The sequence below is a fragment of the Lytechinus pictus genome, chromosome 6 (assembly GCF_037042905.1).
Source record: "Lytechinus pictus isolate F3 Inbred chromosome 6, Lp3.0, whole genome shotgun sequence".
NCBI lineage: Eukaryota > Metazoa > Echinodermata > Echinoidea > Temnopleuroida > Toxopneustidae > Lytechinus > Lytechinus pictus.
In genome coordinates, this window is record NC_087250.1 from 5,752,081 (window position 1) to 5,780,054 (window position 27,974).

Consider the following 27,974-nt stretch of genomic DNA (forward strand, 5'->3'; position numbering starts at 1 on the left):
GGTGTAGGGAAAAGTGCATTGACGATACAACTTATTCAAAACCAGTAAGTTCTCTCACTCACTCATTTGCCTATTAAATAACTTTTTTTCAATTATTTTTGAATGGTACTGTAATTATTTTATTCATAATTTGCTTACTACAGTAAGTAATAGTTTCAATTATTATTTTTTTAAATGGTAATCATTTTCTTTGATGAATATTCTACATACATGTACATATTTCATGTTGTGTATTATTCTCTCTAGACCTGGGCCCTGTCTTACAAAGAGTTGTGATTGATCCGATCAATCACAACTATGGACGGCCAGCAATGTCAACATCTCATACTTTCCAACTATTATGTACATATGTATATTCATCGTTTTCTTGAAAATTCACTGTGCTTCTCTTTGTTTGTAAAGGACATTGTGCAAATTTCCTATAGAAAAAATGATGACACTGATGGATTTCCATAGAGTTACGATTGATTGGATCAATTGTAACTCTGTGTTAGATGGGGCCCTGTTCATCATCATGTTTGTATACAGTATTTATAAAGCATCCAGTGCAGGGATGGGGGAGGGGTGGATACATGTACCCCCCTCCCAAAAATGAGTGATTGTGTCCCCTTTTGTTGAATAGAGAATACATGTTATGTATTTCAAACGTTTTTTGTAGGAAAATTGCAAACACAAAGGACAATCACCCCTAATTGTGTGCTAGAATATTCAATTTCCGTACCGATAATGGGAAAGTGTATTTCTGTCTCAAATATACTTGTTCCATCAAAGCTATTCCATAGGAGGGGCGTGGGGGGGGGGGTTCTATAGTTGTGTGGACGTGGATGTTGCAATATTGGAAAGTTGGATTTCAATCATCGTAGGTGTAGAATAGTGTGTAATGATATACTTTTGCTTCCCTTATATTTGACATGCTATTAATCTCCTTTAATATTGTTCTCTTTCCTTTTTTCCCCTTGCAGTTTTGTAGATGAATATGACCCTACAATAGGTAAGAAGCTATTTTTTTTTAAAATATCACCCTTTGCATGGGTATTTGGGATTTACTTTCAATTCGTCCAATTGCCAACTTGTCTACTATCATTCGGTCTACCATCAGGTTGTCCACTATCTACATGGTCTAATTGACAATTTGTCCACTCACCATTTCGTCTAATAACCAGTTGGTCCAATAGCCATTTAGTCTGTGTATTGGACAAATGTTAATTGTGCAAAATTAATGAAAACAAAATGGATATTAGACCAGCTAGTTATGAGACGAAATGGTCATAGACTAAATGGTGATTAGACGAAGTGAGGATTGGACCAAATGGTTGTTAGACGAAATGTTGATGGACGGAATGGCATAAGACTATTGTAGACCATGTGGTGAGTGGACGAGTCGGCAGTGAGTGAATTGGTAATTTACCGATATTTGGGCAAAGACAATTCCTGAAGAGTTGCGGATCAGAATAGACCCGGCCTATCAAGCAGCGTAGGGGATGCCCCTATGATGGCCCAACTCACCCCGAGAATACCCAAAATTAAATTCTTTGGGGCAACCATCTTTTCTAAAGTTGCTCGAAGCTCTGCCTAAAACAATATTCGCAAAGTTTGGAGAAAAAAAAAATCTACATACAGCAGAACATTGAAGAAGGCTTTGATAGCATATATGTAATTCATATTGCACAAAAATTAGCCCTTGAAATTGAATAAAGAGCGGGCCCCCATGAACCAGTTATCACCTCAATGTGGACAAAATAGCCCGTACATGTACACATAATGATAATTTTCTACCTTGCTACCAGGTGATCTCGGTCAAGATTTCTCTCTTTTGTGCTTACAAAATGAGCCAATAATAAAAACAAGATTTAATTTGCCATGGAAAGTATATTTAAAGGGGAAGTTCACCTTGTGGGTATTAAGTTGGCTTTAATAAAAGTAGAAAAATTCGAGAAATACCGGTGAAGGTTTGATGAAAATCCTTTAAAAAAGAAGAGAGATATTATAATAATAGGCATTTATATAGCACCATCTATCTAGAAGTAATCTATTCCGATGCGCATTGTTTATTATTATTACCTGGCTTTAGCTCAAACTGCCTTTCAGCACTCGGTGCATTCAAGGAATTAATCCTGCCGGGTACGCATTCACCTCACCTGGGTTGAGTGCAGCACAATGTGGATAAATTTCTTGCTGAAAGAAATTACGCCATGGCTGGTATTCGAACCCACGACCCTCTGTTTTCGAAGTCAAAAGACTAATCCACTGGGCCACAACGCCTATACTTTCCCCATATATCATGTAGATTTTTTTTTTTAATGGAATATGATGAATACAAATTGTGACTCGGCTCTTCTTAGACAGATTTTCACCAATCCCTGACCAATACTTTTTTGAAAATTTTCTGCTTTTATTAAAACCAACTTATTATCAAGGTGAACTTCCCCTTTAATAGGCTATTGGAGCAAGGTTGCAAGGACCTTGTAATAGTAGCTTTCATTGTACGATCTATCACAACTTGTTATTTTAAACCACTTAATATCTAGTATCACTTGCAGAGCTCCACCCAGCATTTATAAACACTTTGTCTAGTATGCTTTTCACACTGCATTTCCTTAACCCCATACTACCCTTAACCCGGGACTATCTTTAACCCCATACTATCTTTTTAGGGTTTCACACTGTCTTTCTTAACCCCACACTATTTGCTTAGCCGGGGTTAATGCCTTGACCCCGGACTATCGCACAGCTCATGAAAGTTGATGATTTTGCCACACAGAGCGTGAGTAATGTGCAATTTTGACTTCTGTGGTTGGCTAATGCTTAGCCCCACTCTTCTTTAATATAGCCCGGTTTTCTTTCACACTGCATCTCTTAGCACCGCAATTAGCCGGCTAACCCTGCTTTTTTGCAGGGCCAGATAGTGCTGTACTATTTACCGTGGTAGCCCACTTTGCTAAAACGTAGTAAGAAACGAAGTGGGCTAAGTTTAACCCCCCCCCCCCCTTAGCCCCACCAATTCCTTTGGTTAAGGAAAATATGTGCAGTGTGAAAAGCATCTATGACGTGACCAAAGTAAGGTTGAATATTAAAATTAGCATGTACTGTATACCTGGACACAATGTCCGTTTCATAAAACTGTTCGTATTAAATTAAGAGTGACTTTAAGAACGACTGGTGATCCTTTCTTGCGGTAAATAATATTCACTATTACATGTCCATTGGTGATTATTTAGCGTGTAAGAAATGGTTTTAATAAACGAAGGAAATAGATGAGGGCGATTTTGCCCTCATGACAGCCCAAATCACCCTTAAAATTCCCCCCAAATGCATTCGTTGGGGCTACTCTTTTTTTCCAGAGTCGCCCAAGATCAACAGCTTGAAGGAAGGAATAGTATACAGCAAGAGGGATAACAAAAGTAGCAAGTTTTACAATGATTTCTCCTCGAAATGTAAGAAGAGATTAGGAACGCCGTGCAAAAGTGAATGATGTCTACACTTGTGGTAGGTACGGTGCAAGTAGACCGGAAGTTGTTGGGTCACATATCACTTTAGTTTAAATGACCAAGAAGTAGCATTTCCAGTTCAGTATTAAAAGAAGCTGAATTGTAAATTAAGGTCCTGCGCGCTACATCCAGGAACTTTTGGTTATTGTCCATAGCGAGAATTATTCAAGGCTAAAAAGCAAGCTTTGATTAGATCATAAGAAATGAGTCTCCATCTGACCATACCATGCTGAATATACCGGTTCTCGTCCGCTGTAAGGATCCTTGCTTGAATTGACTTTTCTTCTCTTTTTTCCCCACAGAGGATTCATATAGGAAGCAAGTCGTCATAGATGGAGAGACGTGTCTACTCGACATACTTGATACAGCTGGTCAAGAGGAATACAGGTTGGTGAAGGTTGTGGTTGTTGTTGGTGGTAGCGATGTTGCTAGAAATAGGAAACAAGTCGAAATAGATGGAGAGACTTGTTAAAACTGGGTATACATCAGGGGCGGATCCAAGATTTTCTTAAGAAGGGGGGTACATTTTCCCGAGGAAAATTAGACAAGCAAACAAAAAAAAAGGTTTTCACATAAAATTGAAGGTCATTTGGTCCACGAAATAAAATTGAGAAGCAAAAAAAAAAGTCCTGTTAAAAAGGGGGGGGGGGCACACATGTGTTAAAATGGCATATTTACATTACAAATTTTAATTGTGCCTCTCAAAGGGGGGGGGGGCACAGCCCGGCCCTACATGATACACTGGATACAGGAGGTCAAGATTCATAAAGCTGTTCGTATTAAAGTTAAGAGCGACTTTAAGAACGACTGGTGATCCTTTCTTACGCACTTAACCATCGCCAATGAATATATCATTTACCACAAGAAAGGTTCACCAGTCGTTCTTAAAGTCGCTCTCAACTTACGAACAGCTTTATGAAACACCCACCAGGTTGGTGATAGTGGTTGTTGTGGTATTGGTGGTGTGCCTGCTAGTTGAATATGTTTGAAGCAAGTAGTTATATCGACTACTGGATAATCAAATATCGATAGAGCAGGGCCCCGTCTTACACACAGTTGCGATTGATCCGATCAATCGCGACTATGGACTGCCAGCAACGTCAACATCCCTTATGCATGTTTGTTCAAAATATTTTCTAACTATGATTTTATCCATGCATTCGATGTTTTCGTGAATATTCGCTGTGCTTCTCTTTGTTTACAAAAGGCATCTTGCAAATTTCCTGTAGAAAAAATTATGACACTGATGGATTTCCATAGAGTTACGATTGATTGGATCAATCGTGACTCTTTGTAAGACGGGGCCCAGGTCAAGAAGAGCATGGGTTGATGAATGTTGTCATGACAAGGGAGGGGGTGGTGGTGGTTCCTGTTGGTCTAGTATGTTGCTTGAAATAGAAAGCGAGTTGATACAGAGAGATAGATAATTCTGCCTGATATAGGGCCTAATTGGTATAACAAGTCAAGAACAAAGCTGAAGGATGATGATAATGATGTGATTTGATTTAATATTTTTCTTCTGCATTAATATCATTAATGGATAATACATTTGCTTCATAAAGGGTTCATGACATAACAAACATAGTCTGCTGTGCAAACCCTTCACTCGAGTTACGGGTCTGAATGTGCAGCCTACTCATGCCTTGTGTACTGAAGGCAAACAGCAAGTTGTGTATGTGCTAGTCTTTACGTGGAGACGCACTTGTTAATCAAAGTTTCAATCAGGGTCTGTCCCTGCAGACTATAAAAAACACAATATTTTGACTGCTGTCGGTTGCATGAATCATGGATAAAGAGTAGTAAAAAATCAAAACAGAAACAGTCTACTACAAAGTTATTATCGCATTCTCAAATGGCTGGTGAAGAATTGCCATCGTACATGTAGAAGCAGATTGATTGAAACAAAAATGACAACCCCAGTGTAAAACTCATTGGCCCGTATTCTGAAATCGGGTTTAACTTAAACTCAGGTTTAAAGTTGTAGTTTAAAGTGATTGGTTAACATTGGTTTGACTTTTAAAAAATCTGAGCTAGAAGGTCACACTTGTCACCTGTGTCTGTGATATGTTACAAAAATGAAGCCCAGAAAAAATTGCGTTCGAAAATAATTATTTAGTGCTTCAAAAATTGAAATATAAAGTGACCGAAAACACCATCTTAATTTCATCCCATACACTTATGTGTACTACGGACGCCTATTTACAAAATCGGGGTTTGCCTTGTAGTTTTAGCTTTTCATTCTCAATAATGGTTGTTTTCAGGGTTTATTAGTTCTAATACGTGCACTTGTACACATGTTTCATCTTGGTTTGAGAATTTTTTAAATCGGCTGCTCACAAAGTTAAACAATACCTTTAAGTATGGATAGCCAATTGTTACATAGATCACTAACAGTAGAGATATCATTTTGCAGCTCATTTGGCTCTCAAATCATTCATAATTGTCTAGGAAATATAAATAGATGATTTTCTTCACCGTCGATGTATCAGGAAAGAGCACAGTAAACAGAAGAAACATACATCTTAATAAAAATTTTGACTCTTATGGCTTCCCACGATTTTAGTACAGAGCTAGACCATGGTCTAAGTTATACCTGACTTCAGAATACGGGCCATTGAATTGATTAGTACATTTATAAAGCAGAATTGGTATAGTTTTACTTGAAAACCATCCGTTTATAATATACAGTATGAGTAGTGATGGTGGTGATGAGGTGGTATTATGGTGGTGGGGGTGGTAGCACGTTGTATAGCTTTAATATGGTGGTGATGTTGATGGTACATTGGTTGTAGTGGTGGTAGTTCCCTAGGTATAATTGCCAACTGTCCACTCACCACATGGTCTTCTTTCATTTAGTCTCATGCCATTCCGTCTATCAACGATTCGTCTAACAACCATTTGGTCCAATCATCACTTCGTCTAATCACCAGTTGGTCTTTGACCATTTCGTCTCTTATAAACCATTCGGTCTAATATCCATTTCATTTTCATTCATTTTGCACACTTTTAACACGTAGTCCAATTAGACCAAATGGTATATGGACTGAATGGCTATTGGACCAACTGGTTATTACACAGAATGGCATTAGACTAAATGAAAGTAGATCATGTGGTGAGTGGACGAACTGATGGTAGACCAAATGTCAGTAGACGAGTTTGCAATTAGACGAATTGGAAATAAACCGGTCCCTCGGAATAGATACACTGATGTCTTCACTCTAACATGCACCTACATGTATGTACACTTACTGGTATATTATAATACCCAATACAATATACACCAAAGGGTCATTCAACTATCTTGTCATATGAAGCCATCGCAAGATTATATCTCTCATGAATATTCATGAGCTAGACAATTAGTGCCAATGCCATTATGGGTATTAGAATGAGCCTTGGTTTGTGATTAGTGTTTACAGTGTAATTGTGATGCTCAATGAGGTATTAAAATGCAACTTTGATTAGTTCCATGTGAGTGAGTCAATGATTATGAGCATCAATCTCTTCTCTTATTCTCTCTCTTCTCCGTGTCCCTCCCTCTCTCTCTCTCTTCCCTTCTCTTCCTATCTCTGGCTTCTATGTTCTTCTTAGACTCTACTCTATCTGTCTCTCTGTCTAGCCCATACCCATTAATACCTCTGGCTTTCTTTTTTGCTGTACTGCATTTTTTTTCGGTATATCTCTGTTTTCTTCTCTCTGTCTATCACTCTCCTTTATTGCTTTCTTCGTTCTTTCTCCCTCTTCTCTGTCTTTCCTCTATTCTCTTCCCTCCCTTTCTCCATACTTTCCCTCCCTTTCTCTTCTCTTCTTCTCTACTCTATTTTTTGCTGTATATCCATGTCCACTTTGACTATCCCTCTCCTATACTGTTTTCTTTTTCTTTCTCCCTCTTCTCTGTCTTTCCTCTATTCTCTTCCCTCCCTTTCTCCATACTTTCCCTCCCTTTCTCTTCTCTTCTTCTCTACTCTATTTTTTGCTGTATATCCATGTCCACTTTGTCTATCCCTCTCCTATACTGTTTTCTTTTTCTTTCTCCCTTTTCTCTGTCTTTCCTCTATTCTCTTCCCTCCCTTTCTCCATACTTTCCCTCCCTTTCTCTTCTCTTCTTCTCTACTCTATTTTTTGCTGTATATCCATGTCAACTTTGTCTATCCCTCTCCTATACTGTTTTCTTTTTCTTTCTCCCTCTTCTCTGTCTTTCCTCTATTCTCTTCCCTCCCTTTCTCCATACTTTCCCTCCCTTTCTCTTCTCTTCTTCTCTACTCTATTTTTTGCTGTATATCCATGTCCACTTTGTCTATCCCTCCTATACTGTTTTCTTTTTCTTTCTCCCTCTTCTCTGTCTTTCCTCTATTCTCTTCCCTCCCTTTCTCCATACTTTCCCTCCCTTTCTCTTCTCTTCTTCTCTACTCTATTTTTTGCTGTATATCCATGTCCACTTTGTCTATCCCTCTCCTATACTGTTTTCTTTTTCTTTCTCCCTCTTCTCTGTCTTTCCTCTATTCTCTTCCCTCCCTTTCTCCATACTTTCCCTCCCTTTCTCTTCTCTTCTTCTCTACTCTATTTTTTGCTGTATATCCATGTCCACTTTGTCTATCCCTCTCCTATACTGTTTTCTTTTTCTTTCTCCCTCTTCTCTGTCTTTCCTCTATTCTCTTCCCTCCCTTTCTCCATACTTTCCCTCCCTTTCTCTTCTCTTCTTCTCTACTCTATTTTTTGCTGTATATCCATGTCCACTTTGTCTATCCCTCTCCTATACTGTTTTCTTTTTCTTTCTCCCTCTTCTCTGTCTTTCCTCTATTCTCTTCCCTCCCTTTCTCCATACTTTCCCTCCCTTTCTCTTCTCTTCTTCTCTACTCTATTTTTTGCTGTATATCCATGTCCACTTTGTCTATCCCTCTCCTATACTGTTTTCTTTTTCTTTCTCCCTCTTCTCTGTCTTTCCTCTATTCTCTTCCCTCCCTTTCTCCATACTTTCCCTCCCTTTCTCTTCTCTTCTTCTCTACTCTATTTTTTGCTGTATATCCATGTCCACTTTGTCTATCCCTCCTATACTGTTTTCTTTTTCTTTCTCCCTCTTCTCTGTCTTTCCTCTATTCTCTTCCCTCCCTTTCTCCATACTTTCCCTCCCTTTCTCTTCTCTTCTTCTCTACTCTATTTTTTGCTGTATATCCATGTCCACTTTGTCTATCCCTCTCCTATACTGTTTTCTTTTTCTTTCTCCCTCTTCTCTGTCTTTCCTCTATTCTCTTCCCTCCCTTTCTCCATACTTTCCCTCCCTTTCTCTTCTCTTCTTCTCTACTCTATTTTTTGCTGTATATCCATGTCCACTTTGTCTATCCCTCTCCTATACTGTTTTCTTTTTCTTTCTCCCTCTTCTCTGTCTTTCCTCTATTCTCTTCCCTCCCTTTCTCCATACTTTCCCTCCCTTTCTCTTCTCTTCTTCTCTACTCTATTTTTTGCTGTATATCCATGTCCACTTTGTCTATCCCTCTCCTATACTGTTTTCTTTTTCTTTCTCCCTCTTCTCTGTCTTTCCTCTATTCTCTTCCCTCCCTTTCTCCATACTTTCCCTCCCTTTCTCTTCTCTTCTTCTCTACTCTATTTTTTGCTGTATATCCATGTCCACTTTGTCTATCCCTCTCCTATACTGTTTTCTTTTTCTTTCTCCCTCTTCTCTGTCTTTCCTCTATTCTCTTCCCTCCCTTTCTCCATACTTTCCCTCCCTTTCTCTTCTCTTCTTCTCTACTCTATTTTTTGCTGTATATCCATGTCCACTTTGTCTATCCCTCTCCTATACTGTTTTCTTTTTCTTTCTCCCTCTTCTCTGTCTTTCCTCTATTCTCTTCCCTCCCTTTCTCCATACTTTCCCTCCCTTTCTCTTCTCTTCTTCTCTACTCTATTTTTTGCTGTATATCCATGTCCACTTTGTCTATCCCTCTCCTATACTGTTTTCTTTTTCTTTCTCCCTCTTCTCTGTCTTTCCTCTATTCTCTTCCCTCCCTTTCTCCATACTTTCCCTCCCTTTCTCTTCTCTTCTTCTCTACTCTATTTTTTGCTGTATATCCATGTCCACTTTGTCTATCCCTCTCCTATACTGTTTTCTTTTTCTTTCTCCCACTCTTTTTCTACTCCTTTCTCCTTCTCCACTCCTCTCTTTTTATCTCTTTCACCTCTCTTCCTCTCTCTCTCCTGTTTGTCATTTTCTCTCTCTCTTACCACCAAGAGGCAAATTAGTTGCCAATCCAATGTTGTAACAATTTTATCATCCTGTACCAAACCATTGAAATGTAAGAAAATTAAGATTTCTTTAAGAATGATAGTTTGAAATAAATATTATATATTTTTTTCACTTCAATTATCATTATGTTTTGATATATATTTCTCTCTTATTTTCACTTTCCTTTCTGCCAGTGCTATGACAAACCAATACATGATAATGATAATAATATAGTATACAAATATACAATGACACCCGAGGATCTGGCTAAAACTATTCGCATCGAAGGAACATCACATAGCACTATTCTCCCGAGGGCCATCGGCCCGAGGGAGAATAGTATATGTGATGTTCCTGAGTGCAAATAGTTTTAGCCTGTTCCGAGAATGGGTCATTGTATATTTGTTTTATATCCCTTCCACTCATACCATTTTACAGCGAAACGATTTTAAATAAGTCGATATAGAACAATCGTTGAGAAAATGATAGGTCTTGCCGTATGGATCGTCTGTTCAGCGAGCGCACCTGGCCCGGTACTTGGTTAGTGCAGCTCGCCGAAAGTTTCCCGTGGCATGCAGTCGAGAGTACCGTCTGGCTGAGCAGCGCTCTGCTCGCATCGCACCGCACAGCTCGCGAATCGCGAGGTAGGGGGGGGGGGGGTCAAAAAAACGTATAGTTCACTTTTTCCCTAGGGAAAAAACGGACTATGCGTGACGTCAGCAAGGAAAATGAACTATTTCATGGCAAACGTTTTTCGTAGTAAAACTATTCTTTTTCTCCTTGTGTACACTCTCAATACAACGATCTTAAGTAAGGGATATAATATGTAATAATGATAGTTTGAAATAACTATTATATATCTTTTTTTTCACTTCAATTATCATTATGTCTTGATATATATTTCTCTCTTAATATTTTCACTTTACTTTCTGCCAGTGCTATGAGAGACCAATACATGATAATGATAATATATAGTATGTAATAATGATACATGTAGTTTGAAATAACTATTATATACATCTTTTTTTCACTTCAATTATCATGTTTTGATATATATTTCTCTCTTAATATTTTCACTTTACTTTCTGCCAGTGCTATGAGAGACCAATACATGATAATGATAATAATATAGTATAGTATACAAATATACAATGACACTCGAGGATCTGGCTAAAACTATTCGCATCGAAGGAACATCATATAGTACTATTTTCCCGAGGGCCATCGGCCCGAGGGAGAATAGTACTATGTGACGTTCCTGAGTGCAAATAGTTTTAGCCAGTTTCGAGAATGGGTCATTGTATATTTGTTTTATATCCCTTCCACTCATATATATTCTTCATACGATATTCTTCGTTGATACCCGACTTTTACAGCAAAACGATTTTTAATAAGTCGATGATGGAACAATCGTTGAGAAGTTGAGAAAACAATAAGCCTTGCCGTATTGATCGTCTGTTCAGCGAGCGCACCTGGTTAGTGCAGCTCGCCCGAAGTTTGCCGTGGCATGCAGTAGAGAGTACCGTTGAGCTAAGCAGCGCTCTGCTCGCATCGCGCCGCACAGCTCGCGAATCGAGTAGGGGGCGGAGTCAAAAAACGTATAGTTCACTTTTTCCCTAGGGAAAAATGGACTATGCGTGACGTCAGCAAGGAAAATGAACTATTTCATGGCAAACGTCTTTCGTAGTAAAACAAGATTCTTTTTCTCCTTGTGTACACTCTCAATACAACAATCTTAAGTAAGGGATATAATTTGAAATATAAACTATAATATATCTTTTTTCACTTCAATTATCATGTTTTGATATATATTTTTCTGTCTTATTTTTACTCCCCTTCCTCCCAGTGCTATGTCGGACCAATACATGATAATGATAGTTTGAATATTATATATTTTTTCACTTCAATAAATTTTATATCATCATGTTTTGATATATATTTTTCTGTCTTATTTTTACTTAATACCCTTTCTTCCAGTGCTATGAGGGACATGATAATGATAGTTTGAAATAAATATTATGTATATATATTTTTTCACTTAAATTATCATGTTTTGATATATATTTCTCTCTTATTTTCACTTTCCTTTCATCCAGTGCTATGAGGGACCAATACATGAGAACGGGGGAAGGTTTCCTGTGTGTGTTTGCGATCAACAACGAGAAATCCTTCGAGGATGTCAATCTCTACAGAGAACAGATTAAGAGAGTGAAAGACGCTGAGGAGGTCCCTATGGTCTGTAAGTATCGGCCACGGTTTCTTATGCTGTGTTGGTTTCGTGGGCTAGTGGTTAAGACTCTCGTCTTTGAATCTGATGGACGTGGGTTCGATTCCAAGCCATGGCATTTTCCTTCAGCAAGAAATTTCCCACATTGTGCTGCACTCGACCCAGGCGGGGTAAATGGGTACTGGCTGGAAGTAATTCCTCAAAAAAGCTGTGTGCACTGTAATCGGCAGACTAGCTTTGCCAGGGTGTTATAGGAGCGCCTTGAGCACCTAGCAAAGTGGATGCGTGTGCTATACAAGTTCTATATTATTATTTATCAATTTATGCGAATCAAACAGTACCGTACACATTAGGTATCAAAATGTAGAGGAATAATTGAATTATATGATTATGTAAATGAAATATCATAATTCATTTTCCTTAAAAGAAAAAAAAGACATGGGAATCTCGGTTTCCTTTTTTTTCTGGGACGCACTGTATAGCTTGCTATTCTGAATGAACGTTAATCCTATTAGGTCCACAAGATATACCCATTTTTATCATTCTACTTTGGGAAAACAAACAGTTCATTCTCAAAATTCAACTATTTTTTACTCTCATCGTTCTATGGCTATACATGTATTTCCCTTTAAAACATTTGACATTGACAAGACCAAGCCCGGAGACACATTTGTCATTGAAAATTTACGAGGTTGGTTTCCATGGTGACTGCAATAAACAATGCTTTTCTTGTGGTTTTAATTGTTCAGACAAGGTAGAAAAAGCTCTTACTAAATGCCATGTTATCCAGCCTTGATTGAGGTTTAATCAGCGGAGATTATGTTGGTGATTATGGCAAGTTCTAGTCATGCAAAGGCACTATGATTCCATAGTCTGCCAGAGCAGACCCATATTTGACACTAACTTTTAAAAACCATGTCTAGAGTGAAGACTAGACTCCCAAGTCTCTCTGGCAAACCCTTCACTTGAGATGAAAATTTTCAATTCAGTTCAATTGGAGATCCTAGGAAGCCGTTCATGAAACAAATGCACCTGCATCCAGTATTGGAAATTTGTACGAAGTGGTCTGAATTACGCAGCCTCAATTCCCTGGCAGTGACTTGTGCACGTACATGTAGGACCAACTTGTAGATCTAGGTGTCAATCGGGATCTGTGCCTGCTAATTTATCAATCAGCATCCTGTTTGGTAAAGACTTTTGTTATCATAACAAATGCACAATTTCTACAAGTCCACTACCAGCCAATCAAATCGAAGGTTTTCAGTAGCTTAAAACTGTTATTGCAAGTTTATTTATGACAAGTTTTACGAAACGGGCCCCAGTTCAACGAGACCATGGGCCCGTTTCGTAAAGGACTTGCAACTGTTGTAACTTTACCATGGAAACGTTCATTATGATTGGCTGCTGAGCCCTGTTACCATGGTAGTTGCCATAATGGCAAAGTTACAACAGTTGCAAGTCCTTTATGAAACGGGGCCCCAGTATTCTAAAATATTAGTCCTAAAATATCTTTTGACACAGAGAAAACTTCTACAGGTGTTAACCTATCACCGAGTCAGTTTTCATATTTATTGTTGAATATCCCCATTTTGATCTCTCTGTTTTGGAACTCCCTCCCTTTTTCTCTCCATGAAATTGACAAGATTGAACTCTTCAAAGTATCCCTCAAATTTCACTTCAGCAGATGTGGAATAATTAGCTTAATTGGATTAGCCTGTGCCTACAAATGTTTTAACACAAATTTTTAACACAGATTTTACCCATTATCTTTCAAATTGCATATTGCCTTGTTCTGAGCATAACATATGTCATGGGAAAATATAATTCACACCACATATGTCAAGGTCAGGAGGAGATGATGTGAAACAATGTATTAAAAATACAGGGGAAAGGGTTGTCCACAAAATATCAGCCATTTTGAGGCATGTTTGCCAATTTGAGGATCCCCATAGAATGTACACCTAGACTTTTTAAACGTCCATAACTTGCTTATTTCATAAGCGATTTTAATGAAACTTGTTTTAAATTGTTCCTCTCATTTTACTCTTTCTAATGAGATTGCTTCTCTTCTTGGGTTTTGATTTCCTTTAATACTTCATTTTCACATGATCTCTGCTATTGCTTTCCTCTTCTTTTATTTTTGTGCAGTGGTCGGAAACAAGATAGATCTGCCAAACTGGGCAGTAAACACAAAACAAGGAATGACGTTAGCTAAGAGTTATGGAATACCTTATATTGAAACGTCAGCTAAGACCAGACAAGGAGTAGTAAGTATTCTTGATTTATAGATGTCATAAGAAATAATGATTATTATGAATATTTAGAGCAAAGTTGGCTCAGTCGGTAAAGCGTCTGCCTGTCAACCAAAGATCTCAGGTCCGAGTCCACCCTTGGAGGATGACTGAAGCCAGTGCGTTGTGTGTAAACGTCTCTCTCGTGTTTCATAGATGTTACAGTGGAAAACACTCTGTCCCTCGGATAGGATGGTAAATGGAGACCCGGTGTAGAGGAGAGTCGCCACCTTTACACTTCAAGAACCCACTGCACTATTCGTATAAGAGCCGGGAGAAACCTCGGTGTAGTGGTCCACCTCCACTCCCCCGATCAGTTATATCGGGAGAGACCTGCGGGTCATAGTGATTCAGTTCGCTTTTCGCCTCCCAGGCACAGGTGACGCCAAAATAATAATAATAATGACAAAACAGGATGTACCATAGTACATTCAATGTATGAACAGTCATATTTTACAATAATAATCTCAGTAGGTAGTTCAATAAAAAAATTAAGAAATAGATCACACAAAAAAAGGGTATGAGGGGGCAATGAAGCCAAGAATACTGGAAGCATTTCTTATTGGAAGAGAGATAGCATTGAAAGATTGGTTGTTTGCAGTGAACTCAACACCATACAAATCACTATTTTTTTTTCCAATTTCTGGGGCCATTATTTTTCCCAGATGTAAGGATGAAAAAAGATGAGGCGGAGTTAGAAATTTGGGTGAAATAACTATATTTCTAATTCATTCTCCTGAACAGACGTAACAAATAAACTAATTGAAACGTTGAGTTTGGTGGGGCTTTGTAGGACTGAACACATGCCTCCAAAAGAATACATTGTTAAAGATAAATGCCAGTTGTGGTAACGATCTCAAAATGACTTTTTACAGAATTTAATATAATGACCACCCAAGTGTCTGTTTGTATGAATAAAAAATATGTGCCAAATGATTCTGGAAGAAATTGTGTAATTGCTGAGAAATAAGCAAAATAAGCGTGGATTCGGGCACTTCCGTCGGGTCTTTATTCCAGCAATAATAATATACACTGTCCCACGTGTGACTATCTGTGTAGGCGATCTTCAGTGTTATCGTTTTTTTCAGCTTTGATTTTTTGAGTTCACAAAGTTCAGTTTATGTCACTGTACCAGATCTAGATCCACGATGATATAGTAATACTTAACTTTGGTTTTACAGACTTTCTCACGAAATCATTTTTTTACTGCAACTACTTTCATTTAGCTTTAACCGTGAACGCTCCAAACTGATATTCCTCTAAATAATGTTTTTCATAATTATTTCATTTTCCTTCATAGGACGATGCCTTCTACACACTCGTCAGGGAAATACGGAAGGATGTAAGTTGTATAGTTGATTCATTTTCACCTCGGCCCTGATTTACAAAGAGTTGCGATCGATCCAATCCCCCACAACTATGGAAAGCCAACAACATCAACATCTATTATGCCTGTTTGTTCAAAATGTTTTCTAACTATGATGTTTAATCATGCACTTTATTTTCTTGAAAATTCAGTGTGCTTCTCTTTCCCTACAAAGGACGTTGTTGAAATTTATTGGAGAAAATATTATGACGGTGATGGATTTCCATAGAATTGAGGTTGATCGGATGAATAGTAACTGTTTGTCAGACGGGGCCCTGTTCTCCATCTCAGACTGTCAAAGATGAAGATGGTTAAACCCACTTGGTCTATCAATTTGTTCTGAATGCCACTTGGTCTAAATGCCATTTGGTCTACAATACACTCGACATGATACCCCCTCTTCATCCAATTCTCATTGGCCCAAATTCACAAAGGTGGTTTTGAAAACCCACGGTTAAGTCCATGGTTTGTGCAGATTTCCTGTATAAATTACGCTCATTTTACCGCGTATATTAAAAAATGGCAAAAAGAAGCTGCTGAAAACTGCTTATCTAAAAAAAGAGCCAATGGAGTAAATTAGAGAGTCAAAAGGGGCCTAAGCTTTCGATCCTAGCAGAATCTTCGTCGGAGGCAAAAATGTCCAATGCTGATGCGCGCTTTTGTCACAGTGCGCCAAATTGACGCCTGTTGCCGTGGTTATCCACGCTATTTTGTTCATGAGTCCACTGTTTTGAATTAATGAGTCCACTCTTCAAACAGTGGACTCATGAAAAAAAAAGTGTATCTTACCATGGTAACAGGCATCGATTTGGCGCACTGTGACGAAAGCGCGCATCAGCATTGGATTTTTTTTTTAATATACAGGAAATATGCATAAATCACGGATTCAACCGTGGGTTTTCAAAACCACCTTTCTGAATTCGGGCCATTTAGTCTAATGGCAAAATGCTCTGAGTTCCATCTTGTCAACAAATTATTTTTCTTTTTTTTTTTATGATAAATTCAAAGATCCATAAACAGATGAACTCACTGTAGAGATAGATAAAATCAATATAACCTAACAAAATTTGTAAATATAGATTTGCTACATGGCAATGAGACAAAATCATAAATGGTTAGTTATGGACTGGTTGAAGAAGATCTTGGATTAGACCATTTTAGATAAAACCAGACAGAAAATTAACCAAGTGGAAGATTACCATATTTTTCAGTCCCATTAAATCTCTGAAAAATGAGAGAATATATTAACCACTTGGCTGCGGGCCACGTAATATTACGTGCTTGGCTAGTTTGTATTCTGTGCGGAACACGTAAAATTATGTACTTACAACACTGTCCGATTAATAAGTGTCACCATCGCGCTGTAATAACCCTATGATGGAAATAGCACAGGACTATAAAAACTGCGGATTAGGACAACAGATGGCGCTATAACAAAAAATTCTTGAGACTTCCCCTGTGATTTATAGAAACTCAAAGCCACTTGCTATGTAGTGAAATTTGAGTGTGTATTAATTTGGCTCAGCACAGAGGGGTTGTATACACATTATGGCTGTCAGCAGTCAAGTGGTTAAGAAGACTTCATCAAAATCCTATATACATTCTATTTATCAATTTCATTTTGTCTTGCCTTTGTAGCAGAAGAGAAAATTCCAACTTAATTTGATATGTCAGTGGCGGATCCAGCGAGGATTGTACAAATATAGTGCATTACAAAAATACCTTATTAAAAAGATACCCCACCAATTTAACACAAATTTCTATAGATTTGAAGTGAATGCTTTGCGAGACCAATTTTGTCCCTTGTGAGCTGTTGGTTTTGGATAACAGTTCTACCGCCGACAGCTGCAGTCGTCTTCATTTTACATGATAGAGTTAGCAAACTCTTTACTCGGGCCCTACCTGAAAAGAAATAGGAAATGTGTATTTATTTGTTCTGACATTTTTTAAATGTCCGGGAAGTAGTATTGTAGATGGAGACCCAAATTAAGCTTCGAACAAGGGAAATTGACCTAGAATTAGTGATATGACAATATTTACACCCGTAAATAAGGTTCCATGACATTTGCTCCGGCAACAATTGCTCTGCTGCAAATTCCACACACAAGTGGAATGGGCAACTTCAACTCCGGATTCAATGCTATACCCTATCCGAAACTTAACCCCTCAAATCTAACATAAAACCCTATTGCAACCCTAACCCAAACCCTACATCTTAGACGAATTTAAACCCGAAGCAATCTAATTGCCTTACTTTGGCGAAAGGAAGCAAGTTACAAAAGTATCATTTGCTGTAAATGAGCAGTGTGTGTTCGTCATTTACATAGGCGTCAATGCAATTTAAAAGCATATTTTTTTCAATATCTTCCCATAGAAACGATAATTTCTTCCCCAAATTTTGCCTGAACGTGCGACATACAAAGGGTGTTTTAGAAACAACAATAACTCATATTTGACTGATGTGTCACTTGCTTCCTTTTGCCAAAGTTGGACAGAATTATTTTTGTGTCATTGTCAATAAACCCCCTTTCGCTAGTGATGTGTGGTTGTGCACCGCATCACTCTCTACTTGTCATCGACTGTCACCCTATCACAATAATAATAATAATAATAATAATACTCAACATTTATAACGCGCTTTTCCCACATGGCCCAAAGCGCTCACAATTTCATTTAACTTATTTATACAAACAAAAATCAGAATGACATATTAAATGAAGGCAGTTGCCTAGAACAAAAGGGTTTTAAGGGACTTCTTGAAGGACTCAATTGTTGGGGATTGTCTTATTGTGAGAGGGAGTTTTTTCCATTCCATTGAGGATGCAACGGTGAATGTTCTATCTCCGGTCTGTTTTCTTTTTGTTGGATATGTTAATTTAAGTGGGTCTTCAGAGAATCTAGTTTTTCTACCACAATGCAGGGGGCCTCTGCTTCCACCGCTTTCTCTTTTTACTCGAGCTAGCCACAACCTCAAACGTGATAAGGAATAGAATTCACTCTGCGGGTTTGCAGTTCTAACAAGGGATATTCATCATGGATTATAATTATCTGTAATGTTAATTATATGCTTAACATGTTTCAAAGGTCAAGAGCATCCTAGCATAGAGTTGAAATGACCAATCTTCAGTAAAATAGGTCTGTTAGGATCGCCGAAATAGAAAAACAAATATTCTCGAATGACCTGAAATTTTATGAATGTTTGAAAGATTGTTTTTTTTAATACTCATTACCTGTGAGCTTGATTATTCAAAGTGTGGAATTTTGTGAGATACACTTAAGCCAGACTGACTTTATTGCAATTTTCTCAGTTTTCACATGTTATTTCTATTCAAACATATTCTTGTATTTCTAATATCTTTATTTTCCTCTTTTCTCTCCCATTTTCTTTTACCCCTCAACAGAAAGACCGAAAGAACGCTTCAAATAAGAAAGGGAAGAGCAAGAAACGAAGTTGCATCTTATTCTAAGATTGATCAAATATAGCATGTTTTTACTCTCTTGTCTTTTACTGTCAGATTGTTTGTCACAAGATGAACGTATTCTTAAAATATATGTATAGAGTGTATACAATCATGTTATGTGTCGAGAGTTCCACAGGGATGTGTCTTGGGACCATTACTGTTTAAAGCCTTTTCTCCGGGACTTTGCTGCCATTTGAGTGACTAGACACGAATGCCTCACATGGAATTCATGGATGATATTGATGATGATGAGGAGGAGGAGGAAACCATAGCAACGGTGTATAAAGAATTATATTGTACAGCTAGCAATCTTCAATGGATAGTAAAAAGACGAGTCTAATTATAGGGTGGACCAAAGTGGTGGACTCTAACAAGATGTTCTTGATTCAAGCACATTTTGTCTTTTTACAAGTATGCTTCGAGTTGAGGTCATCGCTTTCTACTGAAAATAGACACTTTAGATATATTTTACACTTGTGTATTGTTAGTCAAAATGAATTATTGTTGTTCAGTGTCATTTCTTGATTTTTTTTTTACACCAAGCCTCAGAACTCTGGCGTATATGTAAGTCCTGTGATCTACTTTCATCGCATCTCTATGGTTCAAACTTTGGATATTCTTTGATTTTCTAAGCATGCAAGTGCGACAGGGTCCCGTTGCATGTAAGTTAACCCTAATTCTCCCGGGGGGGGGGGGCCATTATGGCCCCCCCTCTCGACAATTTTCGCGATATATCTGCTGCGCAAAATTTTTTGACCTCGCCACTCACTGACTTTACTTTCAAGTCTCGCGCAAATTTTGAGACAAAATTTGTGACGCCCGGGTACGCGGTCACGACATTACGCAACATTATGTAAGTGCATGTCAGACCCCAAATTGCTCATAAACGTGATTTCATGTACAAAACCAATGCAGATTGTGTATTAGCCAAAATTCATAAATGTATCATTATTTCTACTTTTACTGATTAAACTTAATTAATTTTGCCTTGTTTATGATCAGAATTGAGTCTGGAACGATTTCCATCGAAAAACAATAAAAATACAAAAAGTAAAAAAACTAAGAAATACATAAGAAATAAAAAAAACAATAAAATACATAAGAAATCAGTCTTGGTACCAGAATTTTTTTCATTCACAATTCTTAGGACTGCTATAAAGAATATTTTCACCCAAAAATAGCATTCTAGGAGCTTTATTTAGTGAATCAGAGCAAAAAGTATGATTTCATGAATAAATTAGCATAATTCATATAAAATATATAGATATGTAGATTACGTCATTCTCTACCACCATGCGAATTTTCGTTGTGATCGAATCTGCGGCTGAGATCTTAAGGGAATGACAAGAATCAAAATACCCCGGGAGATTTAGGGTTAATATGTTGTAACTTTGCCATCCACAGCAGCCAATGAAAATCACAGATTCCAGGGAAGTTACCATTGGATGGCAGAGTAACGTTTATGCACCGGGGCCCAGGTGGGTGTTTCATAAAGCTGTTCGTAAGTTAAGAACGACTGGTGATCCTTTCTTTTGGTAAATGGTATACACCATTGGCGATGGTTTAGCGTGTAAGAAAAGTTCACCAGTCGTTCTTAAAGTCGCTCTTAACTTACGAACAGCTATATGAAACGGCCCCCAGGTATGCATTTTTCTTCAAGCACTTCATGCTTCTAGTATGCTTGAGGAGGTTTTTACCGCACCCTTGCTTAAAACGGCTGCAATCAAGGGCTACATCATGTAATCGTATACAGAAGCTTAAAGAATAGAAATGTAAATGTCGCATATTTAGTAATTGTTTACAGATTTTTCCAGCATAAAGGGGCTTTGACGTGCTTATGGTACTTACAGATGAAGATAATGATGTTAGAAATGGGGCATTTGTGCTTTTTACATTGTTAAATCTATTATGTTAACAAGAATGAGGGAATTAATCTGTCTACTGTTTATTTTTGTTTTTATATGGTTTAATGAACTCTATGCCTTATTGTATCTCTATTGCTTTTTTATTCGCAAAAGGCTGCTATATTAAGTTTTTGTTAAAATTTAGCCTCTTAGTATACCGACCACCCACTGTAACTGTTAGTTTTACTAACAGAGGGCGACATTTAGCAATAAGCCAGTTCGTAGTACCAATCCGTGCATGATCAGAGGAAGGTCATTGGTACCAGTCCTGATTGGTACTAAAGTGACATGGTTGTTTAAAATTTAATGAGATAAGCACCAACTTTGATGTATTGATTATTCATATATTCTTTTGAATGGTGTTTTTCATTTACATCCACAAAAACAAAAAATGTGTATTTCACAGTTTGCCATTGTACAGCATGCTATAATGTGCATTAAAAATGCACCAAAAACCTTCATAGAGTGTTTATTGATGTGCTATTCTAGTCATCTGGTCTATTCAATTTCTTCATCCTGCTATGTAAGGCATGCTTACGTAATATCTTTTTTGAAATCCGCCTATCATAATGAAAGAACTGAAAGATAATTTGACCAGAATTGTCCATGAACTAACTACGAACGGGTTTATTGTGAAGAATCAAACATTGTAAGGCAAAATACCCTAACATGCACAACTTTGCTTGAGAAGTGTAGTATTGAGGTATTCTACCTGTGTGTGGGAAATGTCACCCTCGCTCTTCAAACATTAGATAGTCGGGAAGAGAATTCATGCAATTTGTCCATGTATGTTATAATTTGCTGATGCCAGCATTGTTAACAGGTAATGATTGCATTGAAGTTACGTCACTCGAGCCAGGCAACTTGCTGGCCCAGCGGTCATGGAGTTGAGGTGAATCTATCATATCAACACACTCTGTACATACTGTGAACATCATGCTGTGTACACACCGTCAATACGCTGTGAACACACTGGGACCACATTGTGAACCTACAGTGAACACACACTAAGCACATTGTGAACATACTGAAGACACTGTGGACACATTGAGAACACACTGTAATCTCACTGTGAACATGCTAGGGCCACACTGTGAACACACTGGGACACCACTGTGATCTCACTGAACACACTGGGACCACACTGTGATCTCACTGTGAACTCACTGGGAGCCTAAAGTGAATACAAACTGAGCACATTGTGAACATACTGAAGAGATTGTGAACACACTGGGACCACACCATGATTTCACTGTGAACACACTTGGAGCCTACAGTGAACACACACTCAACACATTGTGAACATACTGAAGACACTGTGAACACATTGAGAACACATGTGATCTTACTGTGAACACACTGGGACCACACTGTGAACACACTGGGACACCACTGTTATCTCACTGTGAACACAATGGGACACCACTGTGATCTCACTAGGACCACACTCTGAACACACTGGGACACCACTGTTATCTCACTGTGAACACACTGGGACCACACTGGGACACCACTGTGATCTCACTGTGAACACACTAGGACCACACTCTGAATACACTGGGACACCACTGTGATCTCACTGTGAACACACTGGGACCACACTGATCTCACTGGGACCACACTGTGAACTCGCTTTGAACCAATACTCTGTGAACACACTATAGTCTTTCCAGCAGGGGCATAACTTAGTTTGTCATAAAATACTTCCACTGGCTCATGACCTATGATTGGTTTATACCCATCATTCTCAAACCCCCTAAATGTCATGTGATTCCTCATGAAAAGCATATGATGGATTCTTTTTTATCAGTTGTATTAAACAAAAAAATATATATAATGTATTTGAAGTTTATTGTCACATCTTCATTATTAATGTACTTGATTTAATTTTGATATTGTATCGTCAAATGAATTATATTGATATCAATCAGCTGTTCTTTTAAATTTTTCTATTTTGTATCAAATTTATCTAGTAACTTGTGTGAAAGGTTGTTGGTGCCTCAGGCACCCTTGCTCATTTTTTTTTTTATATAAGAAGGAAACTTCATTGCTTCACTGGTGAGAACTTAAATTCAATATCTAGATTCATTCTTTATCAATCTTTTGAGGTAAAAGGGAACAAACAACCATTGTCACCAATATTGAGAAAAAAATGATAAATTTTTAGGCTTATGATAATTAATTCTTATTAATCTGGACTTGGTAACCCTGAGTCACAAGGATTAAGGGGATCTTTTCACTTTGTGAGCAGCTGATTTAAAAAAAATCAAACCAAGATAAAACGTGTATGAGTGCTTGTATTTGTCCTTAAAAAACCTGAAACAGACCACAATATAGGATGAAAAATTCCAATTTAGACAGGAGTAGCAATTGATTAGCCTGATTTTGAGAACCTTCTGTAAGACGCTTTCAGCTTTTGCCCAGTTTTCTCAAATTCCAAAAGTCTGTTGGCTGTGTTGACTGCCTTCTGTTGTGTGTATCACCTATGCACACACTATTGTTAGCTGCACTGTATTCGCTGTATACACATAGTCATTGAAACCAACCCCCAATTATTTTCAAACTTTGGTTTACATCTCCGAAGTTTTAAAATAGCTCCTGTATATATATGATACTTTGCAACTTTTGGGGTGGTATTTTTACCCCGGATTTTTACACTACAAGCCTAATGTGTAGCCCATTTTCAAGAACCAAAATGAGACTGTTTTAAATCAGAACAAAGTGAAACGATCACTTTAAGACAAATGTCAAGAAAATACATTGCCAATTTGACAAAGAAATAGCGATCAGATTGGGCTTTGGATAATTAAATCTAAGCAATCATGTCACAATTTTTAGGCACAAATATCTTAATGCTAAATGGAAGGAAGAAAATGATATTGTTGCTTGAAGAAGTAACGTTGATTAAATATTTTTTTTAAAAGGTTAATTTTCCTATATGGATCAAAGATCTGTGCACCCAAGCAACCACAGGTCCTCAGTTGGTAGGTTATATGATATAATTGTGTGTTTGTAATTACTGCCAAAGTGGCATGTCTATTGTACAAAGTTCAGGAAGGAGGGAACATCGGGATGAGGGGCAGTTTGCTCCGGGGGGAAGTTCCCTCTCCTTTCTTTTTCATTACGCTTGTGGCTCATTCATACTTGTTTATCGAAAATGGCACGTGGAGGTGAGCAGTGTACATTTTCTGTGTTTTATAATCAATGTATTGTCATTTATCATTTATGATTTCTCATTTCTCGTTTAAAAATAAAATGCATTTTCAAGTGTACAAATAATACACATCTGCAGGGTCATTAGTGCGATTACACATCCAAGGAACAGTTCTAGGTCTTTCTATAAACCAATCAGATAGAAGGATTTCAGTAGCTTTTAACGGATATCGCCAATTTGTTAGTGTTACAAGTTTTATGAACCGGGCCCCCTGGACTGTTTCAAAGGTAACAAGTGTGTGTGTGATAATTCTAATGCCCCTGCAAAATGCTGTGTATTATTTGTTTTATAAGATGGTGATGCGGATCCTAGTTGTTGATGAATTGTCTCCATGCATAAGCCGTCCTCATCTCAAAAGCAACCAGACAATAGAATGGTTTAATTCCAATTCGTCCAATTGCCAACTCGTCTACTATCATTTGGTCTACCATCAGTTCGTCCACTCACCACATTTATCTACTTTCATCTTATGCCATTCCGTCTAATAACCAGTTGGTCCAATAGCCATTTAGTCCATAGGGTTTGGTCTAATTGGAATAAGTGTTAAATTGTGCAAAAGGAATGAATTTGAAGTGGAAATTAGACCAACTTGTTGCGAGACGAAATGGTCATAGACGAAATGGTGATTAGACGAAGTGATGATTGGACCAAATGGTTATTAGACAAAATGTTGGACGGAATGGCATCAGACTAAATGAAAGCAGACCATGTGGTGAGTGGATGAGTTGGCAATAGACAAATTAACCAATAAAACTAATCATTAGACCAGTCAGGTAGCAAAGTTCCTCTTGGCTTAAAATAAATGTGATGGGTTTCATTTGATTAGGATGATATCCTTAAACAGAGCTGACAAGTAGTACGATTTTTCCGTATTTAGTACGTTTTTGCAACCAAAATACGGCAGTACGTTTTTTCTTAAAAAAATACGTTTTTTGTATTAAAAAAAAAATTTACAAAATCGAAATTTATTGAGAAAAATCATCTCTATATGTCTCTATTTCATGAAACGTACACAAATATGGTTATTAGATCAATATAATTTCAGGTAACTTGTTTTTTTTTCAATCATTTTGTAAAAACCAGGGTGAGATATACACAAGTTTCAATGTTTTTTTTTTTTCCATCTGCAAGAGCAGTGCACATTTTAGCTTGCATGCAGCTTGAGCGCCGTGATGGGCGAGTGCGCCAAGCATTTTATTATGAAATACACTTTTTTGGGGGAAAATACAAAATATTTATCTCACACGGTAAAAATACTGATTTTTTTGTGAAAATACTGATTTTGGGAGATAAGAATACTGAAAATGCAAAATACAACTTGGCAGCTCTGCTTAAACCCTCATTTCCACTCTTCATCCCCTCTCTTGTTTTCCCCCATCTTGCCCTTTCCCCTCATCCTATTTACCCCCATGCACATTTAAAGTGCTGGTGAAGTCTTTCCTTTAAAAAAAAAAATCATATAAATGCCATTTTTTAGTGATTTGTGTATCCAATTTCGATGTACATTGTTTTTTCTGTCTTTTGTCTAAGCTGTCATCAGTTGATCATGTGAGTCACACATGTGTGATGTGTATTCTGTTGAGGGAAAATATAGGCAGATTTACACTGTGTTTTACATGTGCATCGCTCACTGATATTGACTAGAACATTAGAATACAAACTCTTCGGTGTTGGTGAAAGCACCTGTGGGTGTTTTGAGAGGTATTTTGACAAATGGCGATGATTTCAAGATTTTTGATTTCTATGGTGTTGATACACCAGCAAGAATCCCATGCCTTTCTAATCCTGTTCTTATTTTCCTTTGTTTTCTTTTTTTCATATTCATTCCCCCTTTCCCCGCCTTCTTATTCTTCTCAGTCTGCAATTCTTCTCTCCATCAACCCTCTAATTCTTCCCATCTTTTGTTTTCCCTCTTTGTTTTCCAGCTTCTTTTATTCACATTTCCTTCTTAACTACTTGGTCATCTTACCTCTCTCAGTCTGCATTCTCTCCGCAATCGTCTTGTTCTTGTTCATACCCTCCCCCCTCCCCCGCTATTTTTCACCTTTTGCTCCTTTCTCCCTCTGTTTTATATTTCTCTCTACCTGCCACCCCCTCCCTTCCTTTCATGCATTTTTTTTTTTTCAAAGGTCATGCGAGATCACCACGGTTTGGGGGTACCTTTTCAATTTAATAGGGGAGAAGTGGTTTGGTGAATTGAGGATTTAAGGAATGTGAGCCTTTCATTATCATTACGTGTTTATTTGTTCCACAGGTTGACCAAAAGCCCCATTCACGTTTGAAAAATCCATCGATTTAGCATTGTTACGAGCAGACTCCATATTTGCAATCAAACGTAGATCGAAATAATCAATCTCAACTTACGCATTTTTTGTAATTGCGTTCAGTTGTCTCTCACTGCAATGGACCCCAGAGCGAGTGAGCCTTATTTGTTTAAAGAAAAAAAAAATCAATTTTCATGATCATGACAACATAACTCGTATAATTGTTTTTTAATCGTTTTTGGTCTTTTTTCCAGGGGCCGTTTCATAAAGCTGTTCGTAGGTTAAGAGTGATTTTAAGAACGACTGGGGATCTGTTCTGTGGTAAATGATATTCACCATTAAATGTATCTTGATGATTATTTAGCGCGTAAGAAAAGTTCACCACTCGTTCATAAAGTCGCTCTTAACTTCGGAACAGTTTTATGAAACGCCCATTAGGAGTAATGCTAAACCAACACAGAGTAACATGCAGTGTATTCATAGAACAATATTGCTCGGAACCATTACGTTTTATTCAAAGGGTTTGAATTAAAAACTTGCGATTTTTCATTGACATTTGGATCAAACAAGTGTGAAGCGGGCTTAAAGGCAGACATTCCCGGATTCAAGAGGGCGCTTGTGATTTTGTTACGTGCTGTCCTCGCTACCGTCTTCATGACGAAGATCAACGTAATTTGCGTGCAGCTGTCAATCATCAGCACGCACAGTACACAAACGCTGCGCTGTTTTCAGCTACATGTACATCGGTGCAGCTGTCCCAGACATTTGGGCCCGTTTCATAAAGATTTACAACTGTTGTAACTTTGCCATTATGGTAACTACCGTGGCAACAGGGCTCTGCAGCCAATCAAAATCAAGGTTGCCATGGTCGTTGCCATAATGGCAAAGTGGCACAGTGGCAGCTCTTTGTGAAACGAGCCCTAGTATTACTTCACACAGCAAAATAGGCGGAGCCAACATGCTAAGATCTTCGAACAGCAGCCAAGCCATACGCGAACTGAGGTTCGCCCGAGTTCTGGTGGGTGTTTCATCAAGCTGTTCGTGAGTTAAGAGCGATTTTATGAACGACTGGTGATCCTTTCTTACAGTGAATGGTATACACCAAAATTGGCGATGGTTTAGCACGTAAGAAAGGATCACCAGTCCTTCTAAAGTCGCTCTTAACGAACGAATAGCTTTATGAAATGGCCCAGGCATTCGGAACATGGCATTTGCGTAAGCGTCGTATAATGTTGATGTTAATTTTTTAGCTGGCGCCATCTGCAGCGCGTATCGATGTCCAACCATACAGTGCCCTCTTTGTTCCCGGGAATGTATTCCTTTAAATCATACTGCTATGTTTAGCTCTCCTGGTGTTAGTGTAAATAACATACAAAAGTCTGAGGCAAGATTGATAATGTTGTCAGGGAGACTAGAAGTATATTACTTTATTATTGTAAGCGAACAATTATTATTGACATGCTCACACCATAGGGACATGTAATACCATTATATTAAAACATTTTTAAAGTAAACAAATTTAAGGGTTGTAGTAGACTT

The 27,974-nt window shown here is 37.9% G+C and overlaps 1 protein-coding gene across 1 annotated transcript; it reads left to right on the plus strand.

Moving 5' to 3' along the window:
- On the plus strand, positions 1 to 27,953 carry LOC129263518 (GTPase KRas-like). The gene is made up of 7 exons (XM_064100762.1): positions 1 to 44; positions 963 to 991; positions 3,791 to 3,875; positions 11,805 to 11,947; positions 14,084 to 14,202; positions 15,527 to 15,568; positions 18,994 to 27,953. The coding sequence occupies exons 4-7, from the start codon at positions 11,809 to 11,811 to the stop codon at positions 19,057 to 19,059; spliced, it is 366 nt and encodes a 121-aa protein (XP_063956832.1). The 5' UTR covers positions 1 to 44; positions 963 to 991; positions 3,791 to 3,875; positions 11,805 to 11,808; the 3' UTR covers positions 19,060 to 27,953.
- Positions 27,954 to 27,974: the final 21 nt, after the last annotated feature.